This window comes from Solea solea, chromosome 8, assembly GCF_958295425.1.
Source record: "Solea solea chromosome 8, fSolSol10.1, whole genome shotgun sequence".
In the NCBI taxonomy this organism is placed as follows: Eukaryota; Metazoa; Chordata; class Actinopteri; order Pleuronectiformes; family Soleidae; genus Solea; species Solea solea.
The window spans coordinates 10,825,773-10,848,090 of record NC_081141.1 but is presented as its reverse complement, the minus strand read 5'-3'; the positions used below and the strand labels follow the sequence as shown (position 1 = coordinate 10,848,090).

Genomic DNA, 22,318 nt, shown 5'->3' with positions numbered 1-22,318 from the left:
CACATACCTTGATCAGAGAATGTTTATATTTTTATCTCTGTACCAGCAATAATCAAATGTATAATTGTGCCTTTCTACAAATAAAACAATGGATACATTAACAGACTAGCGGAATTGCCCCTTTTTTTGTCCCTCTATGATCCTAAAATTTCAAATAGTATCATCGGACTCTTCTTATCTTGATGTGTGTTGTTACATGCTGTGTTTTCGAAAGAGGAGTCAGGACTGTAAGGTGGTCACTGCTCTAAAGTAAACAGGCTCATGATTGGGGAGTTTAAACAGGTGTTTGAGCAGAGGAGCAACATTGTCCTCTGGTCCACTCTGTCTCACGCTAACAAGCTTTTTACAGCTAAGGTGTCTCAGCAGCAATAGCATCACAGAGACTGGTCACAAGGTCACGTCCTCTTCCGATTTCATCTCATCTTCCTGGCTCGTTTCCTCTTATTTCTTCCAGTATACAAAACCCATTCGGATAAAAGTTGGGACACCTAATAAAAATGCATTAAAACCTAAAAATCTTTCATTTGTTGTTGGATAAAGTAAAAATAATATATGTATATATAAATGTATTTTTACCATTACCTTCTTTGTGTGAGTACATAATATCAACGGAGCAGGGGGAAATCTTGAAGAGCAGAAATCACTGCTGAGTGTCCATGAACATCGAGCCTTCAGGTTGTATTGTATGAGAAACCATGGAAAATCTGTGTCCCACAAACACAGTCTTCACATGCATCAACAAATGCAACCTACTGTATAGGATCAATGAGCTTAAGTATAAAACAGGAAGCAAGATACATCACATGTAACATTGAGCAACCCTTCTGAGGAAGACCATGTGAAGTGGTCTAAACATGTCAAGGTAATAAAAAAAAACATGTTTTTCTGTCTGACTGAACAAAACTCAAGCTCAGCGATATTACCAAGAAAACAGTGTGAACCTTTCTGGATTGTTTTCTTGGTGGAATTCTCTGAGCCTAAACTTGTTTGAAATGGACTGAAAGACAATGGAAACATATTCATTAATCAGCCAAGTCCAAGTTTCAGCTTGTATTTGGGAAAAATTAACTTCTGACTTTATATTCCAAAGATGACAAAGACGATCAAGACACGCAAAGTAAGCATTAGTGATGGTATGGGGGAGCATCAGTGCCCACCACATGGATGATTCATGAAGGTACCACTGACGCATATATTGGAATTTTGGAGAGACATACGGTCCTGTCAAGAGGATTTTTTTATTTTTACCATAACTGCCATGACTTTTTCAACAGGACAATACCAGGCCTTATTCTGCAAGAGTTACAACGGTGACAAAACTTTCAGTGTTAAATTGAAAATGTATGGCACATCATCAGGAGGGGAATCAGATGACGACCGCGGACTGTTGAGCAGCTAAAGTCTTGTATTCATCCACTCAAACATCCCACTTCCAAAACTGCATTAACTATTTTAAAGTGTAATTGATAGAAAATGTGATGGTGTGAAAATGAGTGGTAAAAATCTTTTTAGGGGCTAAAAATCTTTTTTGGGATGTGTTGCAAAAAAAATATTTCTAAATGTTTTGTATCAAATATAGAAAAGTTCATCAGCAAAAACACTTGTCCTTGTCCCTTTGTCTGTCAAATAAATGTGAAGGAACACATGACAGATTGTAGTTTTTGTTGTATTTTTAGAAAGTAGAAATGGGGTTTGTAGAATAAACATAAATAATCATACAATAAGCAACATAAAAACATACATTTTGATGACCTAAAACAAGGATATGTACAAGGATGTTGGCTGCAATTCATCATGACTCAGTGCCCACACAGTCACTCAGACAGAGACAAAAAACAAAGGAAGTCCCATGTTGCTTAAAGGGGTCACTGGGTCACATTTGTTTCACTGCTCAAACAAGGAAAACGGTTCCTTTCAATTTCTTTAAATACCACCTACAGCTAAAAACAATTTTCGAGGTCAACTTTTTAAATCCCATCTTTTATTCACAACTTTATGAAATAATTCCTATGAAAAAAATGCAGTGAGGGACAAAACCAAACATGACATTGAGGCCTGTAAACAGAAACACAATGTAAACAACTGTGCGGGCAGTGTTATTTCCTTTGTTTAAGCACCACCTCTGACTGATTAGCCTTGCAGCTACCTGAGGAAGACATCATTTAATCATTTACAGATATCACTATAGATTATCAGTTAAGCATTAGCAGTCTCTGCCCACCCACACTTCCTTCCAGTCTGGCAGTGTATGATGGATCTGGTTTTGGATTAGTTCACCCTGGCTTCAGCTGTGGTTGGGGACCCAGCGAAAGCGGTATCCACCTTCCTGAGTGTTGGAGGTGAAGGCACGTCCATGAGGAAACACCTGAGTCCTTATGGTGCAGTGATCTCGAATAGAAGTTCTGAAAGACGAGACACTCTCCTCGGCCTCTGCTCCCTCAGGCCTCAGGCCGTTGTCTTTGGAAATACTCATCTGTAGGCCCGAGAATGCACCGAACATTCGTACATGTGTCTCTGGTTCCTGCTGTGTGCTTGTTCCAGCGGCCGTGCCGTGCAGGACAGCATTGCAGCGTGTGCTGATGTCCCTCAGCATGTCCTCCACCAAGTCTGATGACTCTGTTTCATATCCTTCATCCAAACGCTGCCGCTTACAGGGACTCAGTGAAGGTTTAGCACCACATGGCAGCACTGGCTCTCGTTCATTTGGGTCTCTGACTGTCATAAGTTTCTGAAAGAGAAGCACACAGATCAACACTAATGAACAAACGGGTTGAAAACTGTGAACTTAGTTGTGCTTGTCTAAGTCATGCACTCACCTCGAGCACCGAGGCCAAGTGCTTTGCTCGACTGGCCAACTGCCTGAGGTGAACGTTTCTCTCCTGAAGAGAATCGATCTCCTCCTGTCGCCTGTGAAGAGCTTCATGGAGCTGAAGATGCAAGAAGCAAAAATCTGTTCAGCTGTGTTTTTCACGTCTAAGAAACATTCTTAAGCACAGAGCATGCTTTCATCCAGCTCATCAGCACACAGAAAACAGCTGAATAAAACATTAAATAAAGAATCAACTCCTGATGATTTACGACCAAATAATAAATATGCCAACATTTGACGCTTCAGAAAATACAAGATTTCTTTTTAACTTAACATAATCAAATGATGTAAAACTTTTAATTTAGATACTGTATTAATATTCATAATGTGAGTTACATGCAAGAAGCACAATTGGTGAATGAGTCACTGGGAAATTAAGTCTACACAATTTTGATCCATCTCAACACAAATCAAATAGAAACATAGCAAATGTTGAAGATCATTCACCTGATAGTTGACTTCCACAGAATGTCCCAGTACACCTCGCTCACACTGAGCGATGCCCCTCCACAGAGCTCCATCCTGAGCAGGCTGGTCGGCAGCTTGTGTGAAGGAGTTAATATGATGACTCTCTTCTGCAGAAAACTCTGGCTGGGGAGTGAGGGGAGGAATGACACATCCCTGAAATGGCACCAGTTCAGCTGGAGACAGACTGCTCTCCAGTGTGGTGGGAGACTCTGTCAGAGGACACAGACATTCAGAAACACAGCCCAGCATGAACATGAAAAGCATCTCCTCAGCTGCACATTCCTCCATCTCCAATAGAAATGCTATAGTTTTCCTCACCTGCCATGAAATCCAGCGCATAATCTCCAAAATCTTGATCATCTGCATCAGATTCATTCATCTGTTGATGAATTAAAACGGATTAATACACACCATTCAACAAATTAAATACATATTATAATAATAAGCTAATTAAAACTCGAAGAAACCATAAGACTTCTACCTGAAAATCCCACCAAGTGGTGAAATTTGAATTTATGGCACAACATGTGGCGGTGGTCATTTTAGTGAGTGTGCAAAAGCCTAATGCGTAAGGAGCGCACGGTGATCTGCGCCAAAGAGGCAATTTGTGCACAAAACTTGCGTGAGGTCCAGCCAATTAGCGGCAGTAGCCTACGTGTCATGAGTAAACGACGACGCGATTCGCGCAGGATTCCAGCACACCCTGTCAAACATTAACAGGAGTGAGGCAGGACCTCAGGTCTGCCACCGCGTCCGTTTTATTTCTCTCTACCAGAGATGTAATGTTGGACATTCACTCACACAACAGAACTTGGATATAGTTTAATAAAAATACTTTAAATCAGACATAAAACGTTTGTTTTCTTCACCTGAGAGCCGAGGGAATCGCTCTCCCTCCTCACTGCAGATGCGCACTCTTCCAAATCATCCCATGCGATTGTAGAAAAAGCTGCAAAGAAAAAACAGGTGTAAAATATCTTCTACTAATATTTTTTACCTGAATGTAATATCGCCTGATGTTAATTTTAATTTGGACATTCAGCAGTCGTTTACTCTGGATGACAGCGCTTGGGGACCATCAATAAATGATTGATTTATTAGATTACCACTTGTATTGTTTTGTTTTATAATATTGTACTGCTTTTGTCTTAAAACTAATGCCACATTCTATTGTGGTCATAGGCATTGACTTTGGGGGGCCCAGGAAAAAATAACTAATGCAAGTAAATGGCATTGGGTCGAGTTAGGGACCTTCTAACCAATCACCTATTGACTCCAAAACAATGGCATGTTGTACTTGAGTTGTAAGACATGCCCCTTTTTATATAAAGGTTTAGAGGGTTTTCATGAAAATTGATGAAATGAAATGTGTTTTAAACAATAATATTCACATACAATATAAGAAACACTGTCATTTAACAAAAAGGGGTTGTTTCTTATTCGTTTGGTGTAGTAATACAGTTTACCATTGTTTGGCGTCAGTGGGTCACATGGCATGGAGGCTGTTGAAAGTATGTAGCAAATATTTGTTGATGGTCCCTAAATGAAAGCCCTCGGTCACACGCACCTTGTTCAATGACGCAGGGAAGCTCGACGTACACTGTGAGTGGACTGCTGCTCCGTGGCACCAGTGCTTTATCCACCTGCACGAACAAGGAACATGTTCAGACGCACTGTCATCTTCAGAGCTGTGATGTGCATCATTGAAATTAAAATAAAAAAAAGAGGTTTCATACCTTTTTGTTCACGGCAGCTCTCCTCACGCGTTGTGTCATTTGGCTGCTGCATATGTCACCAAACACTTGTCTGTCTCTTGGAACCTCCATCGCCTCTGACTGCAGCAGTGACGGGACATGATTTGTGATTGAACTGATATAGTGGACCTTCTCCCGGTTTGCGCCGCTGCATGCCGCGGTTTCATACTTTTGGCCCAATCAAATGCAATTGTTTGGTCTCCAGGGAGCGACAGCGTCCTCGGAGACTCGATTGGTGCAGACTAACGGTTTTCTGGTGTGAAGTGTGAAGTTGTACCGCGCATAACGGCGCCGTTGCAGCAGCAGGTGTTCTCTGCGTCATATTAGCCCTCCTTTGCCTGTGGCCAAGTGTTTTCACAGCAGCGTCATCAAGGCGCATGCGGAGCCAGCAATGCTGCTCTAACAGGGTCTCTGTTTAATATAATAAGAGTTCAAAATAAAGGTTTATTGTTATTGTTTATAAACGTTAAGACAGTAGACTGTGCCACCGTGAACTTATTAAATCACTTGGTTTTAAGACGCAATCCAATGCAATCCAATTAATTAAAGCACATTAGAAAACAACAGCAGTTAGCCAATTTAATAAATGAACATGGTAACTTAAAATGTTGTTTTGTTTTTTTACTTATTATTATTGCTGTAACTTCATTTTGTTATTCGTCTTTATTTGCTTACTGAAAATCAAGCTGGAGTAGCGCACGGTCACAGCACATTACTGCTGCATAGTTTCTCTCCAATTGTGCGTAAAATACCCGCCCAAATTAGGTCAGCGCTTGTTGCCACATTGGGGAGAAGTGGAAAAGGAAAAGGGTAATTACAGCAGACAGCTCAGTAAACACTCGTGACAAATGCCTCTATTAGTCAACAAACAAGAGCAAGTCTACTTGGCCCCTTAACGCTGAATGCACCTGTGTGGTCGACACTGTGTCAGCAGGTCGAGATGCCACGCGTAATGGATTATCAGATAAAGCCCCCGTCATTGACCAGGCTGTGTTGGTGCGGTTCACTCTCAAATAACAGTGATGCAACGTTAAATAAAGACAGGCGACGGCAAACTGACCTGCAGGCAGACAAAGCCAATGGAGAAAAGCATTTGCTATTGTCCTAAAGGGGAACTATCAATCTATCTGTCTGTCTGTAGTATCTATGTATCTATCTATCTATCCATCCATCCATCCTTCTGTCTATCTATCCATCTATCTATCTATCTATCTATCTATCCATCCATTCATCCATTCATCCATCTATCCATCTATCCATCCATCTATCTATCTATCTATCTATCTATCTATCTATCTATCCATCTATCTATCTGTATATTTGCTTTGAAATAATTTGGCTGCAAATTGTTTGATTACAGAGTAATTCACTTATTATTTCAGATTATAAAATAAACATTTTAAGTTTTACTGAGACAACACACTATGTAATATAATATATAAATAAAGTTGGTGTTTATTGTCATCAATCATTCCTGACACAAATAAGATTATGTGCTCATCAAACATCAGCACCAGTTCACCGCTGATTTAGACACCAACACAAATTCTTTTTACTCAACATTTATTGTTTACAGCATAGTTTGTTTATTAACAGTTCCTTCATTAAAAGATTGTTACTGGATTGTGAACACACCTGCACCACATTAACATTCATTATTGAGAGCTGGTTCTTCATAAATATAAAACAATATAAGACTAAAAACATTCAAGTATACAGTATGACTGACTTCACTTTACTTGTGAACATCACCTTCATCTCAACACATATTAGTGTAACGAGGCACTTTATTCTAACATTATGCGCTTGTTGAAATACAGTGGAGAGGATTTTGGCTTTCAGTGAACATGTGAGTGGTGCAGTCACTGCAGTCACATAGTGGACATGACTTGTAGTGTCTCCTGGTTTAATGACACCAGCAGCTTCAGGTTGTCTTTGCATTCCTGGACCAGATTGTGGTTCTCCTGACCTGCAGGACTATCACAGGAGGCAGATTCTGCTTGGCCACATAGCTCATCCACCAAACTGTCTCTCTGTGACTGGACAACTGCACGCTCAACATCAACATGCCCTTGTTCTGCACTAAGCAGCTCACTGGCTAGTTTCAGTGCACAGCCAGCCATCAGAGACGGTGAGTATTTGTTGAATGCATAGTCCGCTAAACTCAACTCGCACACTTTCCGTGCAAGGTCACCACACTGCCTGGGTCTTTTTGTGTCAGGGTTCAATCCACCTGCAGACACAAGCTGTGCAGCCGCAATACCGTTGGTGTAATAGTCTAAGAAAAAGGCCAGGGTGGGTGCAGAGAGGCGGTAGTTGAGGCGGAGGAGGATCAGACACTCCAGGTTGCAGAGCTGCTCCTTGGTGAAGGTATCGCAACATAGGGACAACAGCTGGCTGATCCGTGGTGAGCAAACCTCCACCTTAATGGAGGAGAGAACATGTTAAACATGTTGAAAATAAAGACACAAAGGTTTCCTCAAACTGAAAGACTCACCTGTTTACTGGCTATGAGAAGTGCAGTGACACCCAAGAGCTGGAAGCAGTCAGCAGCCACTGCTGTGGACGCCAGGAACCTGTCCATGATGTTCACTGCCAGGCAGCAGCATTCAAATGACAGATGGAAATGTTTGTGTACAGGGATGAGCCAACTGACGAGCTTACACCGCGCCTCTGCAGTCAGCTGCAAGACAACAGGGTCAGAATCAGAACAACTGTGAAATGTGTCTTTGATAAAACAGTGCAATCTAAAACTAAAGTAAGAGCAAAGAAAGGGTTAACATATAAGTACCTAAGTGTGTAAGAGGCACAGCGCATGTATGAATGTTTTAAATTGCGTTTTGTATGTTAAAGATGTTTATGGCAGTGGGAATAAATGAATTGCAGTAAACGTTTGTTTGCCTTTAACAGTGAGTTCCTCTGTGATCAGGGTGGCGTTTACTTTAACGTGGAAGTATTTTATAGTCTATATTTAAAATAATAATAATTTAAGTGCATTTTCTGCAGCATTGTTGCATTTATATTGCTTATATTCTGTTAAATGAACAATGGTAACTCAGCAGAAGCTTGGGACCCCTGTGGCCTCAACCTCTGGTGGCCCAGAGTGCTTGACAAAGAGCATTTTTAAAATATGACACCATGTGTCAGTGGTTAACTTACAAAGATGCAAAATGATGTCAACAAATTGAAAAGAAATACTAAAACAACAACATTTACAACATAAACTGAATTTATGCATGATGTCTTTAAAAATAAAAAAAGACTGTACTGATTGGAAAGTTTTGGTGGACAATGAGTAAAAAAGTAAGCAGTACAAGAAATAGGCTACATATTTCTATTCATTGTGATTTCCATAATCTACTATCACTTTAGGTGTCCTACTTGTGGCTGACGAGCCAAGCTTTTCCTGGGATGAAACTGCTCCTCTCTCTGCCTCTGGATGGTGAAGCCGATGTCTCCGTACTGCAGGTACCAGCTGGACAGCTGTTCTGATGCTGGACTCTCTTCGTCTAACCGAAACACGTTCCTCTGAGCCGAGGGGGAAACCGGAGTGGATCCCAAATCGTCTTCGAAACCGGAGTCACTCAGTTTGGACATGAGTTTCTGTTTCCTGTGTCTGGCTGTGTGCCGCTGCTGAGCAGGTGACAGTACCGCTGCTGCTGCTGCTGGAGCAGACGCGCCGCCGTTCGTGCGTCTGCGCTTGTAAACGCTCTCAGATTCACCGTCACCATCCACATATGACACCATGACCACGGTTTTCTCTGTCTGTGTGTGAGGCCAGACCAGCTCTCACAGCAACACAGCTTCTCCTGCATGCTGCTGAGGACGGAGCCCCATCTGCTCACGTCACTTTTCCCGGGGTCCTCCCCGCTCGTGCAGCTCAACTTTCACCCGTCGCCCAGGGCAACCGAGGCTAAACAATCATTTTTGCTCCATGTAGGAATTAATTGGGCTGCCCTCTGGCCTGGGCCATATGTTATCACCATGTTCCTGTCTGTAACTTTGGCTATACTTCATGAATGAATGAATGAATGAAAGAATGAATGAATGAATGAATGAATGACAAGAAAGATATATAAATGGACGGAACTATGTTATTTTTTACACATGTGAACAACAACAATAATGGTAATAATAATTGCTTCAACTATTTAATCTACCTTTGATCTCTCCATTCATTTTCTATGGGGATGTTTCGCCATGGCTCCTCGAAACACTGCATATTGTGATGTATGTTTTATATTTTAAGTTTCATAGACACACACTGGCAGAAGAGTGATACCAATGATAAGAAGAAGTATAAACACGTTGTATATTATGAGTGGCTACTTTGATCTTTGATCTTGACACGCACTCATAACTGTGTGTCACATTAAAATGACTCCGGTGGGCGGAACTTAAACGCTGGCGGGTACAAAACAGTCGGAGACCGGACTTTACCTTCAATCTCCAGTGCTCGTTAAGTGATCATGCCAAGTCAGACCTAAACAAGGCTTCAAGTATGCCCTTTACACACGTACGACAGGTATTTAACTTGTTTAAATTACTCCTTCTTATAGATAGTCATCTCTAAAATGTTACGTTTGCCTGCCTTTATCACAGCTGCAGGTCAAACAGACTGAAGACCTATAATAAACAGCAACGCCAGCTGTTGCATCTTATGTGTTAGCTAAGAAGCTAAACGGGTCCTTGAGCTAGGCTACATGGTTACTTTTGTCAGGTCACACGAGGCTAGTTAGCTAACTTTAAATTGTATGTCCATTACCAGTTTGTTGATGGGTGTGAGCTAGACGTGTGGGCTAGATATATACATTTAATTTGAAAAAATAAGAAGTAACGATACAGGCGAGTCAATCTGCAGTAGCTAGTTAGCTAGCTAGCTAGCTAACGCTAACACAAGGAGGACAGGAATGGAGGCTAATACATGGAGCAACTACTGTGGTCTTTGCCAATGAAAGCCGGCTTTGTTACATTCATTGTTAAGTAAGTCAGTTTTTCGTCGATTACGTTTGGTCTAACTTATATACCGAGTTGATAAAGCTGTGATCACTCGCAGTAAATTAAAATGTGTGCTCGAACTAATAGAAGCCGAATACAAAAACCATGTTGCTGTTTGAGATGGGGCATTCAATAAAGTCAAAACTGTGGTGGCAGTTGTTTGTTTGTTTGTTTGTGTCAAGGGTTTTTGATCATATTATACTCACCACTCCCAGAATAGCTCAACTTGAAAAATGAATGTGAACCATTTATTCTGCAGTTTTAACAAAAGTGAACCATGGAAAACTCGGACAGGCCTTTTCGGACCAGGCCAGGTGGCTGGGAAAGGGGAGCATCAACATCTGAAAAGGCAGACAACTGGAGGGACCATGAACCGGGCCAAGGGCCAAGCTACAGACAAGAGGGAGGTCAGCAGGGCAAGAAGAATCATGGTGGGCACTATCGGGCAAGCCCCAAGAAGGGAGGACTGGGACCTCTAAGCTACTCCCCTGGTGGATTTAGAGGTGGTCACAGCCCCTCACAGAAGGATGATGTGCGATGGGATGGAGCAGCAGGAGGGAGTAGTAGTCGAGAAGATAACTGGAGAGAGCGCTCACAGCAGCAGCCCTGGAGGAGGAGTGTCCAGGCTGAGGGTCCAAGAGAGGACAGGGAGCACGGGAGGAGAGATGACCCTGACAAGGATAGTGCTCAGAAACCAGGTAAGGATTTGGAAATAAGATGATGGGAAAAGACTTTATGGTTTATCAACACTGATCAAAAATATTTGGCTGTTCACTTTAGGCAATAATCTTTATGGTCGACACCTTTTTAAAGTGAGCTACAGCATAGTATCATCATATGTTGGGTTGTATAGATTTGACTTTGAGTATAGGAACTGGCAGCACTTAAATGTCCAGCATGTCTGATTAACAAATCCACACAGCCATTGTGTTTTCTGACACATGTATTTCTATCCAAAGGCAAAAGATGGAGAAACAGAAACAGGAAGAAGGATTTTACTGAAGAGAACAGGGGCTTTGTGAATGAAGAAATTACACTAACAGCCAAAGAAATCCACAGCTTACGACAAGCAGAGAAACGACTTAAAAAAGATGAAATCTTCTCCTTGAAGAGGGTACATATATTTATTGTGGTATCCTAAATATAGAACATTTAGGTATTAGCAACTGTTGTCTAATGTATGTTGTTTTTCCATGGTTTCAGAAGCCTCACAATCACCCTGGTGCACATTACACCTGCACTCTGTGTGATGTTCTGCTGGAATCTGTGTCTGACAGTTACAGGCACATCAGAGACAAGCGGCACAAAAAAAGGGCTAAGGTGATGAGTGGTTCTATCATGCAAATCACAGTATTTATGATGACAACTTACATTGACGGATGATGCTGGTTGTTATTGTGTATAACACCCCCCACATTGAATTGCTTCGTGTTTCTAGGAGAAGCAAGAACAGGCGATGTTGAATGACATTCAGCCTCCCGGCCCAGAGCAGATCAGTGCAGTGAGTGCTGCACTAGAAGCCGTTGTCCTTGAATATGGGATGACTGATCAGGATGTTGAGAAGCGACAGTATGTTGTCTCCCTCATGCAAGACTTTTTCCTGTCTGTCCTGCCTGGTAAGACACCTAAACAAGAAACCCACCCAGATATTGATTTTGCTATGAAGCAGAAATTGTCTTTGCTATATGTATGTTCTGTTAGTTGTGTTTTACAATTTTTTCCTCTCTTTTCTGTTCATCAGTAGAGATCAGGCTCAGGCTTTATGGATCATCTTGCACTAAGTTTGGATTCAAGGATTCTGATGTCAACATTGACGTTCAATATCCACTTCACGTGAGTAGCCCTGTATGAGTTTGATAGCATGAATTTTGTATTGGGAAATTTTAGAGCTGAAACAAGTAATCGATTATTAATCGATAACTAAAATAATCAACAACTATCTGTAAATTAAGTTTTACAGATAAGATTGTTTAAATTAAGATAGTCAATCTGTAACAACAGTTTTACTGATTGATTTGTGGATGCTGTGGTTGTCAATCACATTAGCATTCATGTGCTCTCTTTTTTTATATTATATTTATGTTGTGTAAAGGCTTTGAAATGGAATGTATTCACAGATGCATCAACCAGATGTCTTGCTGTTGGTCAAGGAGAGCCTGTCTGTCAGCTGTGAGTCACCAGTTAGACACTTTACTGCCAGATTTTTTCCTTATGAAGACCTTCCACTATAAAAAAAAAAAAATGTCAGCCAGACAGGGCTGTTTTGCAAGTTTCTCAATTTAACATGTTTTCTGTCTGTTCTTTTCTCAGCTGTCTTTGTTGACCTGGAAGCTGATTTTCATGCGAGGGTGCCCGTTGTCATCTGCAAAGAGAAAAAGAGGTGTATATCTCCAAAAGCTGTTCAGTTATTAGATTGTTATTACTCAAGATGATAAATCAAAATGTATTTAGTAAAACCATTAAAGTAAAAGTATATCACTACTGAAATGTGACATTGTTGTTGTTCTCAACAGTGGCCTGATCTGCAGAGTGAGTGCAGGGAATGAAAACGCTTTCCAAACGACCTCCTATCTTTCTGCTCTCGCTAGTCGGGAGCATCTTCTCCTCCCACTGGTTCTGGGACTCAGACGCTGGGCCCAGGTATGTTTCTGGTTGGGACCTAGACCTGTTGCTGTCATTATCCAGACAACCCACATTTTGTGTTTTAACATGTATTGTTCTTGTTTCAGATCTGTGAGATTGACCGTGCAGAGGAAGGTGGCCTTCCACCATATGTCTTCGCCCTTATGGTCATCTTCTTTTTACAGCAGCGCAAAGAGTCTCTCTTGCCTTCATACCTGAACAAAGAGGTATGTGGTTCCCTGCATGTTCACCCTGAAATAAGATAAACTGAACATTGATAATTGGTGGGTTTTTTTTTTTTAACATAAACTAATATTCTAATTATTTTTATTTCACTAGATTAAGGTGTTTTCACTCAGCAGATTGTCAGACTTCAATCTCACACATGTAGAGGATGAATATCTACATTTTTCTTACACCCCTTCGTCAAGAGAATCATCGCAGGCAGCAGAGGGTGCCTGTATAAAGGGAAAGGTAATACTTGAAAGCACAGATGTGTTTGTAGTTGCGTCTGTAAAAGGTGTCCACATACTGACAATATAGTCTCTGTGTTGTCCACTGTGTATTCGTGCAGGTTCCGCTGGTGTTTCACAGGCCTCATCTACCTGTGGAAGTTGGGCTTCTCTGGGTTGAAATGCTTCGCTTCTACTCTCTGCAGTTCCTCATGGCTGACAATGTAATAAGTGTGCGGACAAATGCAATCCTTTCCCGAGAGATCAAAGACTGGCCAAAGAAGCGGATAGCTATAGAGGGTCAGTAATTTTTATTTTTTTTTATGTTTTTGTTTTTTGTGCACTATGAATCTTGATAGTTTTAGCATTATGATACTGATGAAATTGTACATAGAGCTGCAACTCACAATTATTTTCATAATCGGTTAATCTGTTGAAATCACATAGTTGTGTAAAAAAAAAAAAAACTAAAACCAATCGATCAATTATCAAAATAGTTGCCAATTAATTTAGTAGTCGACTAATAATCAATTGATTGAATAATCATGTCAGCCCTATTTGTAGGTAAAACAGTTTTGTACTACGTGTTCTTTTTACAGTATCTACAGCTAGTACCACTACTACACCTCTTGTCTCATCTTTGTTCATATGTATTCTGGGGCAAGATGCCGAACCCAGTGATTGTATGTGTGAGCATTAGAGGACTGTTGAATATACTGTGTATGAATAACTGTGTACCAATTTATCAGCTGCCTCCTGTGGCAGGTTATAATCTATGCATCATACAAAGGTAATGGTTTTTGTCTGCTGCATAGAACTCAGTATTTTCCTACTGTGTCACTGGCTTGCTACAAAGCCGCGGGACTAATCATAGATCACTAAGGCTGGTCTCACACATACGCGGTGGCGGTGTCAACTGCAAAGCTTCTGATTCACTTTGGGTGGGGCAGCGCCAGGTGTTGCCAAACTGCATTATGTCACCCTTGCTTCACTTTGGATGAGTGTCGGCTATCGTAAAGCAGTTTGATTGGTTATTACCACTAGAAAGAGCTTTATCGATACAGTCCATGCTGTAATGATAGGCTATCACATAGTGCTCACAATGCCACACAACCGAAGACTTTGTAGAAGCATTTTGAAGGATTAATTTAAAGTGGAATTTCTCTTTAGTGAATAGGGTTATTGTTCTTATCTGTTCTTTAACTAATTTATTTGTCTGTACTCAGACCCATTTGCTGTGAAGAGAAATGTGGCCCGCACAGTGAACAGCCAGCAAATGTTTGAGTACATTGTGCACTGCTTCAAAACCACATACAAGTACTTTGCACTTCCACTCAACACGCCAGCTGCCCACTGTAAGACAGGAGCGCAGCATGGACCAAGTCAAGGGGCAAATGCAAAGGCTGTGAATGAAGATGTTGGTCAGCAACAACACACACGTCAACCAAAAGCATCTGAGAATGGCCCAGAGGACTCTGACTGCATTATTGAGGAAGAGGAGGAAGTTGAAGACTACACTGATTCGGACGAAAAGGTGGATCTGGGCAAAAGCAGCTTCTCTGAGGATGAGGAAGAAGAGCATGATGCCAGACATCATTTGGACAGCTTCACTACAGAAGATGAGGAGATCTTTCCAGTGGATGAGCTTTCCGGAGAGGAGCTTTTGTCTGATGAGGAGGGTCCAGATTTGGACACTCCAGGTTCAGTGGATGAGGAGGAAGAGGAGGAGGAAGAAATGGCGTTGCCATCCGTCAGTCTGTCACCTAAAGAAGAGGGCACAGAAAATAAAAACCAAAAACAGAAAAGGCTGTCGTATGCGTTCACCAGGCAGGCTTTCACCAGAGGAAAGGTAAGGGTTCTTAGCCTCGTATTTTTTTCACATTGTATGTTAAATCCCCTAAAAAAAAAAAGGAAACTAAGACCAATAACAGTGGGTGCGTCATTTAAGATAAATACTTGTCAATGTCTTTTAGTCACACATGGTCGTGTGCAGCTTGTGCAAGCGTGATGGACATCTCAAAAAAGATTGCCCAGAAGACTTCAAGAAAGTGGAACTGGATCCCCTGCCTCCACTAACACCAGAGTTTCTAAACGTCCTTAACAAAGTCTGTGAGCAGTGCTTCAGTGAGTACTATTTATTTTTCCCTCAAAAAACATAACTAGTACACCCTGGCCATGTCTATAGTCTCATACTGTTTTATGTTTGGAATCATTGCTATGAAGTTCGTGACATTGGTCCGTTTTCTTTTTTTAGGTGACTTTGCCCCAGATGAACTGGAAGTGGGTGTAAGAGAGCACATCCTTCAAGACTTGGAGAACTTTGTGAGACGACAGTTTGCTGGTGACTAAACCATGATTTCCACTGACATAACTTTTTTTTTTATAGTCAAATAAGCATGATAATGCATTTTATTGACTTCACGATTGACAGCATGTGTATGATGCAACTGATTTGATCCTTTTTCCGTTTTTTCATGTACAGGAGCTAGGCTGCAACTATTTGGATCATCCAAAAATGGCTTTGGATTCAGACAGAGTGACCTAGACATCTGTATGGTCTTGGAGGGGCAGGAGACTATGGATGTAAGTCATCTATGATTCTTGTAGATTGAGTTTCCTCTCAAAGTTCAGTGACATTTGTAGAAATTAATATTATGAGATCAAAAATATACCATTCCCCTTCCTGATGAATAATTTTTCATAGGATATTGACTGCATCACCATCATTGAAAGCTTGGCAAGACTGCTAAAGAAACACTCAGGTAAGGCAAAGCCGGGCAGGGCAAAAGCTGGTTGGTTATTGGTCAACTTGCCAGCGGTTTTTGTTTTCTAGTTTGGAGTGAACAATCTAACCTATCTAAGCTAACCGAAGACTTGACTTTGAAAGAACTTTCACTAAAAGCTTGGCTTTGTAATTATTTTAAAACTAGAATCTGTATTATGTTTCTTATACTCTGTATCTTCACACCTAGATAGTCATCAGTGAAGGCCTCACAATACAGTTGTAACACAGCCAACCATTTCATCCGTACCACATGTAATGATGGCTGGCCACTTGTCTGTTAATAACCTGTTGCGCACACCGCTTGTGCTCTTGCAGTGTAGGATCAGAATCTTCATAATAAGCTTAAAGGAGAAGTGCATTGTTGAAGCAGAGGCCATAACCAGAAGATAGTCACATAATGTAGACTTTGATAGTCACATAATGCATAGGACATAGTGTCTATTTCCCCATAATGCCTGGTTAATGTCTCCTTTATTTTGTCTTTATTCTCTACTTCATCTCCACCCTGTCACAGGTCTGAAGAACATCCTCCCCATCACGACAGCAAAAGTGCCCATTGTCAAGTTTTACCATGTTCGCACTGGCCTGGAGGGAGACGTCAGCCTCTACAACACACTGGTATGGACTGCCCTCCCTCTTTTGCTTTGTGTAGTGTGTTGTTTAGTTTTCCCCAAATATAAAATTTCAACTTTGCCTTTTTTGTCTCAGGCCCTGCACAACACAAACTTGCTAGCCTCATATGCTGCCATTGACAGGAGAGTGAAGATCCTCTGTTATGTGATGAAAGTGTTTGCCAAGGTGAATATGCTCGAACTCCATGTTACTAAGGCAACGTTATATTGTTTGAAGTGATTTAAGTTTATTTCAGTTATTTTTGTCCTGTTACAGGTGTGTGACATTGGCGACGCCTCACGTGGAAGTCTGTCATCCTACGCTTACACGCTGATGGTGCTGTTCTTCCTGCAGCAGAGAAACCCACCTGTTATCCCTGTGCTGCAAGAGGTAAAGATAACATGTTTGTCAAATTGAGGTTTTCTCCATTTACATTTTGAATCACACTATCTATGCCTTTAACACTGGCCATTCTGTTCAGATTCAAGTCCATCTTTGATTCTATAAAGATATTTGGATTCTTTTAGAGATATTTATTTCATAATCAAGCAAAATTGGTATGAAAACTTACCGGAGTTTCACAGAATTAATGTGGCTAATTGTATAACATTTGGGTCTCTACCCTGGTGTATCATTAAAAATAGTAATGTTTACGTTAGAAAATTGACTCCAAAGTAGTCACATTTATGCACTTTTTACTTAATATGACCACATACTGCAAGTTTGAAATATCCCTCCTATAAATTTAGAAAAATTTCTAGTTCGATATCATAGATGGTAAAGTAATGAACACATTTCCAGACTCCGTTGTTATCTTAGCTGTTAGTCACTGTAGCTAACAACTCATGGTCATGTGAGACCGTCGTCGTCAAGTCTTCCATGATTTGTGTGGTGTGCACACCGGAAACTGAAATGGCATATATTAAAAGTTTGATCTAAGGATTTAATTGATCAGATCAGACCTTGTCATTTTAACAATTTCTAGGTTCCTGTTTTTCTAAGAATACATCTCTATCTAGAGAGACAGTATTATGCAGAAAGAAAGATGTGTGTTGTTTATAATTGATAACCTCTTGTCCATTTGTTGCAGATCTATGATGGAAAGAAGAAGCCAGAGGTGTTAATTGATGGCTGGAATGTGTACTTCCATGATGACTTAAAAACATTAGTGAGTGTTTAGTGTTTTTTATAGATTCATTGTGTGTCCTTGTAAACATTTTGGTCATGAGTGAGTGTCCCTCGCTGTCTCTTTATTTAACCTCAATCTGGTCATCTCCCACCTACAGCCCAGTCACTGGTCACAGTACGGGAAAAACACAGAGACGGTGGGGGAGCTGTGGCTTGGCCTGCTCCGCTTTTATACGGAGGACTTTGACTTCAGAGAGCACGTTATCTGTATCCGTCAGCATCACAGCCTCACCACCTTCAACAAGCAGTGGACGTCCAAATACATTGTCATCGAAGGTAAGTGCACCGTTCAACTGCATGTGATTAATCAAATGTATATCGCTATTGATCAATGGTATTGTTCACCTTTTTGCTGAACTAAAATTACTTTCTGGATTCATATTGCAGATCCATTTGACCTGAACCATAATCTGGGTGCTGGTCTGTCCAGGAAAAGTATGGTTCTTTACCAAAATCTATATTAATCTTTTCTAGTGTCCATTTTAATGTGTCCTTGGTTGTGTCATCTGACCTGATATTCCTGATTTCTTTTATTTGTCTTGTCCCTTCACAACAGTGACTAACTTCATCATGAAGGCATTCATCAATGGCAGAACAGTGTTTGGCACACCCATTAAAGTCTTTCCTCCCATGTATCCCAGTCAAATGGTTAGTATTTGCTGTGTAAACACAATATTTGCATATTTTGGTGGCATTGTAGAAGCACTGACAAAGTGGTCCTCATCTTTGTCCCAGGAGTATTTCTTTGATCCTGAGGTTCTCACTGAGGGAGAAGTAGCTCCTAACGACCGCTGTTGTCGGATCTGTGGCAAGATTGGTCACTTCATGAAAGATTGCCCCATGCGCAAGAAGTAAGCAGTCAACAATTATCACCAATGCATAACTTGAGCACCATGTATCAGGCTGCATGTTTGTTTTGTAATGTGGATAATATTTGCCCAGGTTCAGGCACAGAAGGGACTCTGATAAAAGGCCAGAACACCTGAGAGACAAACTGGACGCTGCAGATGACATGAAAGATCACGGCAGACACAAGAGTGAGCACTGGAAGAAAAGAGATGCACTGGAAATGCGCTGCTGCTACCTGTGTGGATCAAGTGACCACATAAAGAAGGACTGTCCGCAGTACAGGAGCCCTGCAGGTTCAAACACATTTATATTTATTAATGAATTTTTGCATCATCAAAAAAAGTAATACAATAAGTTATTATGCATTAATCTTGTTCATGAAATGGAGGATATACTAAAGGCGATTTATTTTTGTTTTTTTACTTAATGATTTGACAGGTAATGTGAAGATGGACAACTTTACCTGCTCCACCTCGCCCCACTTGAGGAATTTGAGAGAGAAGGAAAAATGGGTAAGAAAAAAAAAAATATTCCTTAAAATTGACACTGGTTTTTGCTCCCTCCTGCACCTGTTGACCTTCCTGTTCTTCAGGGTTCACCACAACAAGAAGAGAGGAAGAGAAAGCAACAGGGTGTTGTATTAGGTCCACCAGCAGGTATGTAAAGTCCCATTTGATTGATTTAAGATTGTTGTTTTTTAAAATACTCTGTTACGCCACCTGACACATCACACAAAACACATTTCTCAAACTGTCCAATTAGTCCTGGGTGGTATATATCGGTTCTTCCCGAAAAAACGGATATGTATTCATTTTTTATGAGGTGAATTTTCATGCACCATAAGACTGATGTATGGACAAAATGAACATGGCCCTTTTCACTAGCTGAAGAAGTAGCTGTGGTAGTAATAGCAGCAGTGAGCAATTTACTCCACTGCCTTGGCAGAAAACATGTCTTAGAATACAAGAATGTACAGGGTTTTTGAGAATTGCCCTAAAGAGACAGGTCTGCACATGAAAGTGCTTGAACATTGTGCCAGAAAGGAGGTGCATTGATATTTAGGTAAATGTCTCCTGCCGCCGATGTGCCCTTGTTTGTTACGACGCCACCTACTGTTCTATGCACCCTGCATTGCTTGTTATACGTAGACCAGACGTACGCAGAACATACTGTCCACTGTCTCTCTCCACCGTTAAAAGTGAGATTCCACGCAGAACAATGAACGAGTATCGTTAAGAGGGGACTCATCAGGGATACAAATCACATCTTTACATGTGTTTACATTTCTATTCTGTACGTATGAACATTGACGTTCACTTACGTTGGGCCACATTTAAGTACTTAAACACTTTTTAGGTACACTTGGGAGACCTTTTTAATATTTTATTATATTTTATTTTCACCCACTTTCCTTAAAGTGTGGTCTTTCTAGCTCCACCATTTTACTATTCTCCAACCCACTGCCATAGGAGGTAAACAAAACACAGCTGCATTCATTGCATGCAATGGTGCAGAGTCTTGCATACAGCTAAATGTGTTTGTTATAGAATATAGAATGTCCAAAGATTATACCACAGCACACAGGAGTTGTTTGTTTCTTTGTTCTGCTTTACCTTAGAGATAAAAACTAACCAAGCAAGGCAGCAGTAGACCAGCAACTCTCACGTCCTGTCGTGCTAAAAACATTCATTTTCTGTGTGGACCCAGGACAGTGAGTGGTCTGTACCTCATACAACCACACTCTGAACTATCTCTTCAAGCTCTCCTTTAAGTCTCTAAATTATCAGCCCATATATGAATTCATTTGTTTCCTTTTCATGGAGACCTGGTCGGTAAACATCTAACCTGTCTTTTTACACTGTCTTGTTTTAGGACTTGAGTCAAGAGAGAATCAGAGTGGGACACTTTTTCAGCTGTTTCATGTTATTGACTCTGTACATGCTGGCTGATGTTTTAGCTAAAGTTTGTCATTTTGCTTCTGTTTTTGTGTCTTGCTTTCACTACAGTGAAAGATTTATTTTGTTTATGAGTTATTACATTTGTAACCTGAACTGATTTAGTTCAAATAAAGCAGCATATAAATAACTTCTGTCCAGGTTAAAAGCTTGTTCTGGAATAATATTGACAGTTCTGCATTCTGGTTTGTTTCAGGTAGTCTAGCCTGCCGAAATGCAGGTCGCTCTGGTCACAGGAAGAGCCCAGTGGAATGAGCAGTAGCTGTGGCCACACAGGCTACAAGGTCCTCCTCTTGTCCAGGCAGACAGAAAATCCAGAACCCCCGTTAAAAGCCAAAGCCAGGACGCCTTGACTTGAAGCCAAATAGGGCCTTTTTATGCGTTTGTCCTTTTCTCCCCCTTACATTGCTTCTCCTCAGAGGAGCTTTTTAAAGTTTTCATTTTAACAAAACAAGCCATTATACGTGTACTGTATGTCTTTGTTTACCTACACTGCCAGTCAAGTTTTTATTTTCATTCTGTTCAAATTACCTAAAATTAGAAAGTGTATATAACTACTATCTGACTGAGATCATGGTCAGTATAATAAGACCTCTTTTTCAGACAACATATGATGATATGGCACATTGTCTGCTACTTACAAATGAATCGTCAAGAGCAAGGCAGTTTCAAATGAACACGCACTCATCAGCTCACTCGTACTTTACTTTTAAATTGTTATGGTTTTTCTTTGCATGAATAATGATCCAACTGTGTTTTTTGCATTTTGACATAGACATTTACAGATAGGTTTCAAAATGTTTGAATGGCAGTGTATCGTTGTAATGACTTGCAGTTTTTTCCTTTTTAATAGAAATTCTTTTAAAATCCACTTTAATTTGTCATGTGCACTGATATCCACCAGTCTGTCTCCATCACCTTTGAAAGCAGCTCTTAGTGCCGCATGTCTCTGTGTTAGAAAATAACCTTCAGGATTGTGGTGTTAAGTATTTTCTTTTTATTATTATTATTTTTGTTGGGATCCAGCCCTATTTTATCAGGAACTACTTCCCCCTCAATAACCTACATGTGTGAATGGACGGTAACATCATAGTAAAACTGCTGTTGCTCAGAAAAACCTGATCTGAATGTGTCTCCACACACGCTAGGAAGTGTTTTTCTACAATGCAAGGACTTACTCACTTGTGCTTACACTTGGTGTTTTTTTTGTTTTGTTTTTTTAAGCTGAATCAACTGCTCCAGCTGTTTGACATTGCTGAAAATGCTGTGTTCACTTCAGTGGAGATATAAATGTATTTATTTGCCATTAAGGCTTCATTTTGTAATAATAGCGCCACCATTTGGTAGCTGCCCTGTGAGAGCTCATGCCCTCTTAATATGTCGCTGCTAGTTAATGTTTTAAGAGCTGCTTTATCATCCAACTTTGAATATGGACTGTGTGGCTTTCTTGTTGCCCTAATATGGTTAAATTTTAGTAAGAAAATGTATTGTAGGTGGTATTGTAATTAAATGCCTCATTTTAACATAGCTTTGTTTAAATGTCAGCCATATAGCAATTCTTCAGTTCTGAAAATAGGAGCGTTAATGTTAAGAACCACAGTCCTGCCAGGAAAGTTTGAATATGGCTTACAATCCATTTTGTGCCCCCAAACGCTCATTAAACTGAAATCCAGTCATAATGTGAAATATGTCCATGGAAATTTTTGTTTGTTATGTTGTGTTTTCCCCCCACACAATATGTAGTATTTCCAGCCTGAATTGAGGAC

At 40.6% G+C, this 22,318-nt stretch overlaps 3 protein-coding genes across 5 annotated transcripts; 1 reads left to right on the top strand and 2 right to left on the bottom strand.

Moving 5' to 3' along the window:
- Positions 1 to 1,964: 1,964 nt before the first annotated feature.
- mcidas (multiciliate differentiation and DNA synthesis associated cell cycle protein) lies at positions 1,965 to 5,201 on the bottom strand. Its single transcript, XM_058636801.1, has 7 exons — positions 5,074 to 5,201; positions 4,905 to 4,980; positions 4,207 to 4,286; positions 3,656 to 3,716; positions 3,317 to 3,546; positions 2,817 to 2,927; positions 1,965 to 2,728 (listed from the first exon to the last, which is right to left on the bottom strand). Exons 1-7 carry the CDS (start codon positions 5,161 to 5,163, stop codon positions 2,285 to 2,287), a joined length of 1,092 nt encoding a protein of 363 aa, XP_058492784.1. The 5' UTR covers positions 5,164 to 5,201; the 3' UTR covers positions 1,965 to 2,284.
- A 1,560-nt stretch (positions 5,202 to 6,761) lies between these two features.
- On the bottom strand, positions 6,762 to 9,344 carry LOC131464306 (cyclin-O protein B). Its single transcript, XM_058636730.1, has 3 exons — positions 8,473 to 9,344; positions 7,589 to 7,774; positions 6,762 to 7,514 (listed from the first exon to the last, which is right to left on the bottom strand). The coding sequence occupies exons 1-3, from the start codon at positions 8,836 to 8,838 to the stop codon at positions 6,963 to 6,965; spliced, it is 1,104 nt and encodes a 367-aa protein (XP_058492713.1). The 5' UTR covers positions 8,839 to 9,344; the 3' UTR covers positions 6,762 to 6,962.
- A 138-nt stretch (positions 9,345 to 9,482) lies between these two features.
- tut7 (terminal uridylyl transferase 7) lies at positions 9,483 to 22,238 on the top strand. Of its 3 annotated transcripts, none has more exons than XM_058636245.1 (29): positions 9,483 to 9,616; positions 10,349 to 10,787; positions 11,049 to 11,203; positions 11,293 to 11,409; positions 11,528 to 11,705; positions 11,831 to 11,922; positions 12,207 to 12,258; positions 12,400 to 12,469; positions 12,603 to 12,729; positions 12,819 to 12,938; positions 13,051 to 13,185; positions 13,286 to 13,463; positions 14,390 to 15,012; positions 15,137 to 15,287; positions 15,418 to 15,504; positions 15,646 to 15,746; positions 15,868 to 15,925; positions 16,463 to 16,566; positions 16,657 to 16,746; positions 16,837 to 16,950; positions 17,651 to 17,728; positions 17,847 to 18,024; positions 18,136 to 18,183; positions 18,305 to 18,396; positions 18,484 to 18,599; positions 18,691 to 18,890; positions 19,036 to 19,109; positions 19,190 to 19,253; positions 20,749 to 22,238. In XM_058636245.1, the coding sequence occupies exons 2-29, from the start codon at positions 10,367 to 10,369 to the stop codon at positions 20,805 to 20,807; spliced, it is 3,882 nt and encodes a 1,293-aa protein (XP_058492228.1). In that variant the 5' UTR covers positions 9,483 to 9,616; positions 10,349 to 10,366; the 3' UTR covers positions 20,808 to 22,238. The 3 variants fall into 3 exon arrangements, with proteins under 3 accessions (XP_058492228.1, XP_058492229.1, XP_058492227.1); XM_058636246.1 differs by lacking the exon at positions 9,483 to 9,616 and adding an exon at positions 9,927 to 10,074 and having other exon boundaries at positions 11,834 to 11,922; XM_058636244.1 differs by lacking the exon at positions 9,483 to 9,616 and adding an exon at positions 9,928 to 10,074.
- Positions 22,239 to 22,318: the final 80 nt, after the last annotated feature.

Coding starts and splice junctions, on each gene's coding strand:
- mcidas (XM_058636801.1), bottom strand. CDS start 5,163: ATGGAGGTTCCAAGAGACAGACAAGTGTTTGGTGACATATGCAGCAGC. Junction 3,717..4,206: donor GCGATTCCCTCGGCTCTCAG/GTGAAGAAAACA, acceptor ATTCATCAACAG/ATGAATGAATCTGATGCAGA. Junction 2,729..2,816: donor ACTTGGCCTCGGTGCTCGAG/GTGAGTGCATGA, acceptor CTTCTCTTTCAG/AAACTTATGACAGTCAGAGA.
- LOC131464306 (XM_058636730.1), bottom strand. CDS start 8,838: ATGGTGTCATATGTGGATGGTGACGGTGAATCTGAGAGCGTTTACAAG. Junction 7,775..8,472: donor GCTTGGCTCGTCAGCCACAA/GTAGGACACCTA, acceptor GTTGTCTTGCAG/CTGACTGCAGAGGCGCGGTG. Junction 7,515..7,588: donor TTCTCATAGCCAGTAAACAG/GTGAGTCTTTCA, acceptor TCCTCCATTAAG/GTGGAGGTTTGCTCACCACG.
- tut7 (XM_058636245.1), top strand. CDS start 10,367: ATGGAAAACTCGGACAGGCCTTTTCGGACCAGGCCAGGTGGCTGGGAA. Junction 15,288..15,417: donor AGTCTGTGAGCAGTGCTTCA/GTGAGTACTATT, acceptor TTCTTTTTTTAG/GTGACTTTGCCCCAGATGAA. Junction 18,600..18,690: donor GATTGCCCCATGCGCAAGAA/GTAAGCAGTCAA, acceptor ATATTTGCCCAG/GTTCAGGCACAGAAGGGACT.